The following is a 4952-nucleotide window of genomic DNA, read 5'->3' as shown; positions in this document are numbered from 1 at the left end:
CAGGCCGGGGTGTCCCAGCCTCCGACCAGACCCTTACCAATTTTCCCCAGGGAAAATTTCCTCTGTTCTCCACGCCCTCGTTGCTGTGACCTCGCTGCCTTCATACCCCCCACCCCCACCACCCCACCGCGCCTTTGTCCTCCCGTATCCTCCCCCGTATCCTCCCGTTTGCCTATTCCAGGAGCCCGTGTGCAAAAAGTCCCGTTCTTGTCTTGGCGCGAGCAGGGGAGGGGCAGAAGGGAGGTGTGTGCAGCGGAACCGCCCGCAGTGGGGCCGGGGGGCTCCCACTTGCATTTCTTCTCCCTGCACCCCCCCTCCCCCACCTCCGGCATCAGGCCCTCAGCCCCATGCCTGCTGCACACTGCAGCTTGGCCAACCCAGGCTTGTGCGTCCTGCCTTCTTTCCAATCTCTACCTGAAAAGATCCACGGACGTGTTTGTCCCCGTCCTTCACAGAAAGCGCTAGTGCTCCCCACAGCCTGCTATACACCCCACTCCAGGCAGTTCCCACAGTCTGGCTGTCCCCAAAGGAGGGACCACTTTAGCTGATGGAAAGACTAGGTTTTAACTAACACGGCAAGAAAACGGTTATTTCCCCATTCATTCTTCTCACCGTGACATAGCATTTAATAAGTGCCAGGCCATGATTGAATCACTTTGGGTCTGTGTACCCTTCCCAGAACCCCCAAAGGGAAATATTTTGATCTATGAGCCCTTTTTACTAACAGGACCGCTTCAACAGAAGAAGTCTAAAGCAACTTGCTCAAGGTCACAGAACTAGGCATTTGTGTACTAAATTGAAGACAGTCAGGCCCCAAGGGAAAAAGGGAAGCTCCCTGATAAGCCAGCCTGTGGGCTAGGTCTGTTGATAACACTTCTCAACTGCCTGAAGCCATTGAAACAAGAGCAAGTCGCGAGCTCAGCCGTGCGCAGCAATGAGAGTGATCCATCAAGAGAAATAAATATATATGTGGCCCCCTTCTCCATCTGGAAGAACACAGGTTCTCACTATCCGTAGTGATGAAGAGGTTGCTTTCCATATAAATGTGTTTGAGAAAGTATGAAACATTTCAAGGAACAATGATAAATAAAAAATATGGTGTAGGTGGTAGAAGACATGACAGTTTTCCATAGGTATCTGCAAAGGCACAAGGCAATCTCTTCGTGACTTGACATCTTTTAGTGCCGATCACAATTTTGTGGGAAGAGTGAAGGACTCTCTCTAGTCTACATCCTCATGGGGTTGATGAGGAAACCACGGGACACATAGCCTGGCACAACAACCCTGGCTTATTTGTTTGGAGGTAAATAAATTTGCCCTAAGCTATGTAGAACAATCATAAGCAAAGAGCTAGTGTTACAGACCACTTACTTTGTGGCAGGACCCATAGTTGGTGCGGTACATGTATGAACTCATTTACTCCTGTGATCATATGGTTTTATTCTGCCCCTTTACCGTGGAGGAGACTGAGCCACAGGGAGGGTATGTCACGTTGCTCCTAGTGACCCAGGTGGGATGTGCGCTCACTCATGCCGACTGCAGCACCATGCCTTCACCCAGCACCCTACATCCTGACTTCGCACGAAAGATGAGGATGCTGAAACGTGGTCCAAAGGCAGCAGGGGCATGAGCACAAAGCTGGCAGTCTGCAAAGCTGTGTCACCTCTCTGGACTTCAGTTCCCATGTCTCAATCCAGGGGCACAATCGGTTCTTCCTTGAAAGGTCCTTCTAGCTCAGAATAGTAATAGGCAACATTTAGCACCCAGGGACAGCATGAGCAGCCAGCTGTGGCCAGAAGATGAGGCCAGCTGTAGTTAGATTCGGACATATGACTCTTGAGTTTATGACCTTGGGCAGGTTGCTTAACTTCTCTGGAAAATGGCACAATCTCTTCAAATCTTGCATTTTTACTCTCTTACTGGCTTCTGTTTGGAACAAATGACACAATGTGTGGGAAAGGCTTTTGTCTATCCAAATGCCATGACAGAGTCTTGTCCCATGGGGCTTATTGTAGGAGTTTATGCAAAATCCCTCTGGCAGGAGGTCAGCAAATTTTCAATCCCACCTTTAACCTCCAACACAGAGTAATGCTTCCAAACCCACGAGCCTTTCTCCCAGGAACTCACTGGGCTCTAAAAGGGATTCTCTCACCACGAATGTCAGTGTGAACACAGCGATCATAATGTCCACTGTTTATTAAGCCCCAGCCAGGAGCCAGGACCCTAGCTTTTATTCCTCATATAGAGCTATAATCTCCTTTCTACAAATTGGGAAATGGAGGTTCAGAAAGTTTCAATGACTTGCCCAGTCCACACCACTTGTGGCAAAACAGGCTGGGAACCAGGATGCATAACACCAAAACCCATGCACTTGGCACAGGCTGGCTTTTGTGATCCCCCTCTTCTCACAGGACACCTGTGGCCAAGCACCATCCTGATTCCAGGTCCCTGTGACTTGTCTTTCTCTTTGATTTTACATCATCAAACAGCAACTCCCTCCACAAATAGCCAGGGGGCCTAACCATTGCCATTAATTACAAGTCACTCAGGGCCTTGCTCCTCAAAAACACCCTCTCAACCACAGAACCATCGCAGGCTGACAGGAAATCATCTGGAACCGATTCTCAGGCATACTGCTTCTAGCTGAGAAAAAGGCCGGGCAATTCCCTCCAAATCCCTAGGCGCTTGGCTAGGTTAAAGTAGCCAAGGGCTGGATTTTGATGGAGGGCCAGATTTCAGCTTTCTCAGGCATACTGCTTCTAGCTGAGAAAAAGGCCAGGCAATTCCCTCCAAATCCCTAGGCACAAGGGCTGGATTTTGATGCAGGGCCAGATTTCAGCCCGACCTAGGAAGGAACTGTCAAAGATTCAAAGCCAAGTTAAAACAGGAAGCTCTCTGGGGTAGCAGGTGTCCTGTCAGTGACACGGGGCAAGCCAAGAGTGATGGTGCTTCCCCATGAGGGTGGCGGGGGCAGGGCTACCCCAAGTGTGTGTGGCCCGCGCATTGGAGGCATTTGTGTAGTTTCCAGTGCTCAGTGCACACTTCTGATGAACAATGTGCAGTGTTTTAAAGTCTTTGTTTATATGTTTATTAAAATTGTGTTGAATCTAAAAATGTGGGCTTCATATTGTTCTTTTATGTCATTTCACAGCAATTATTATTTACCAAGATTTAGGTCTGGGATGGATAGGGGAAAAAAAAAAAAAGACCGATTCTTCACGAGAATTTTTAAGACCATGTAGGAACCAAGCAGGTGGGAACTTGTTTTCTAGCCTTAAGTTACTTTCAAGCCTTAAATCCTAAAGTTGAGCAGGGAAACCAGAGAATGAGAATTCCTGATTGAGAAGTTTCTGTACCATTGACGTTGACTCGAGAACGGAAGGGATTCTGTGCCTACCCAAGCCCATTCGAGCCTCTCAGTGAGGTCTCCTGGCTTGGCTAAGGCTGTTTATTATAGAGTAACAAACACTTTTGTCCAGAACCCAGCTCTCTGCACTTCCCATCCAATCCTCCACTCCAGCCCTGGTGGGCAAGCCAAGGAAAACAGAGTCAAAATAAAGTCAACAACTTTTATTATCATTCATGTCATTTATAGAAAAGGGAGGACATGTATGTAGCAAAGGGGTGAGGGATGCACCAAAAAATGCAGGTTTGTACACGTTGCTCTATTTACATCTGGGAGCAGGCTCTTCTTGATGTCACGCACAGCAGCTGCACTTGTCCGATGCTCCTTTGCAGATGCAGCCCTGAGCGCACTTGACACAGCCCACGGGGCAGCAGGAGCAGCAGCCTGGGGAAGGGAAGGAAGCAGCAGAGGTGAGTGCTTGGGACAAAGGATGAATAAGGACTCCTGTCCTTCCTGACAGGGGCCATTGTAGAGGTGCCGCCTTCCGTAAGGGGTGTCAACGACCGCCCTGTTTAAATTCCCGTCAGGGTGGAAAGGAGGGTGGGGGCCCTGGTGGGAGGCATTTAGGGAGATGAGAAGATTCCACTCACTCTTCTTGCAGGAGGTGCATCTGCAGTCTTTGCATTTGCAGGAGCCGGCGCAGGTGCAGGAGCCACCTGCAGGGAGAAAGAGGTGAGAATGGTCCCTGGAGACCTGAACGTGGAAAGATGCTAGGATCTTGAGTTCCAGTCCCAGATCCACGAACAGTTCAGATCTACCACCAGCTCTGGGAACTTGGACACGTGGCGAACTCTGATCTTATCAGTAAAAGGGAGCCAATAGAGAAAGGTAAACCGAACGCTTCAGAAAGGGGCCGAAAGGAGCCATCGGAGCCCTGAAACTCAGTGATTAGGAAGGTCAGGAGAGGCCCCAAATTGCTTCTCTAGCACTGCAATCAACACCGGGCGTCCCAGCCCCGGCCCAGGTCCCCTTACCGGTGCCGCAGGAGCAGTTGGGATCCATGGCGAGTTGAAGCGGTGGCTGGAGTCCGGAGACAGCTACCAGACCGACGGTTAGGACTTGGAGAAAGCGTGGTAGAGCCGAGCACGCAGCGGGCTGCTTTATAACGGGAAAGAGCCGGGTCGAGTGCAAAAGCCCGCCCGGGCCGGGCGCCAGCTTGCACACGCCCCACGCTGAGTCACTGGGGCACAGGGCCGTGCGCACTTGGCCGAGCGCACCGGGCTGTGCACACGGGTCGCGGAGCGCCAGTTCCCAGAAGCTGTCCTACGTGCAACCCGGACGATCCCAGCTCGGAAGGGGCCGGGTGCAGAGCGCGGACACGGCGTTCGGGACATCCCAGGCCTTGCGCCGAGCACCCCGTGCCCGCCCTCCCGCTGGGTGCACGGCTTCCGCCCTGCGTGTCCAGTACTTGAACTCCAGGGGTTAGAGAGCTGGTTAAAGCGGGCCTTGGGGATCCTGCTCAGACAGATAATCCGTTGGAAGTGAAGACAGATTACAAAAAGCTCTTTGTACCTGTCAAGGCTTGATAATTGTGTAGCACCATATG

The 4952-nt window shown here is 51.2% G+C and overlaps 1 protein-coding gene across 1 annotated transcript; it reads right to left on the bottom strand.

The window, feature by feature from the left end:
- Nucleotides 1-3555: 3555 nt before the first annotated feature.
- Nucleotides 3556-4542, bottom strand: LOC102886224 (metallothionein-2A). Its single transcript, XM_006908769.3, has 3 exons — nt 4381-4542; nt 3997-4062; nt 3556-3790 (listed from the first exon to the last, which is right to left on the bottom strand). The coding sequence occupies exons 1-3, from the start codon at nt 4406-4408 to the stop codon at nt 3699-3701; spliced, it is 186 nt and encodes a 61-aa protein (XP_006908831.1). The 5' UTR covers nt 4409-4542; the 3' UTR covers nt 3556-3698.
- Nucleotides 4543-4952: the final 410 nt, after the last annotated feature.

This window comes from Pteropus alecto, unplaced genomic scaffold, assembly GCF_000325575.1.
Source record: "Pteropus alecto unplaced genomic scaffold, ASM32557v1 scaffold123, whole genome shotgun sequence".
Classification (NCBI taxonomy): domain Eukaryota; kingdom Metazoa; phylum Chordata; class Mammalia; order Chiroptera; family Pteropodidae; genus Pteropus; species Pteropus alecto.
The sequence above is the reverse complement of the archived record's forward strand: the minus strand, read 5'-3'. Positions and strand labels throughout refer to the sequence as shown.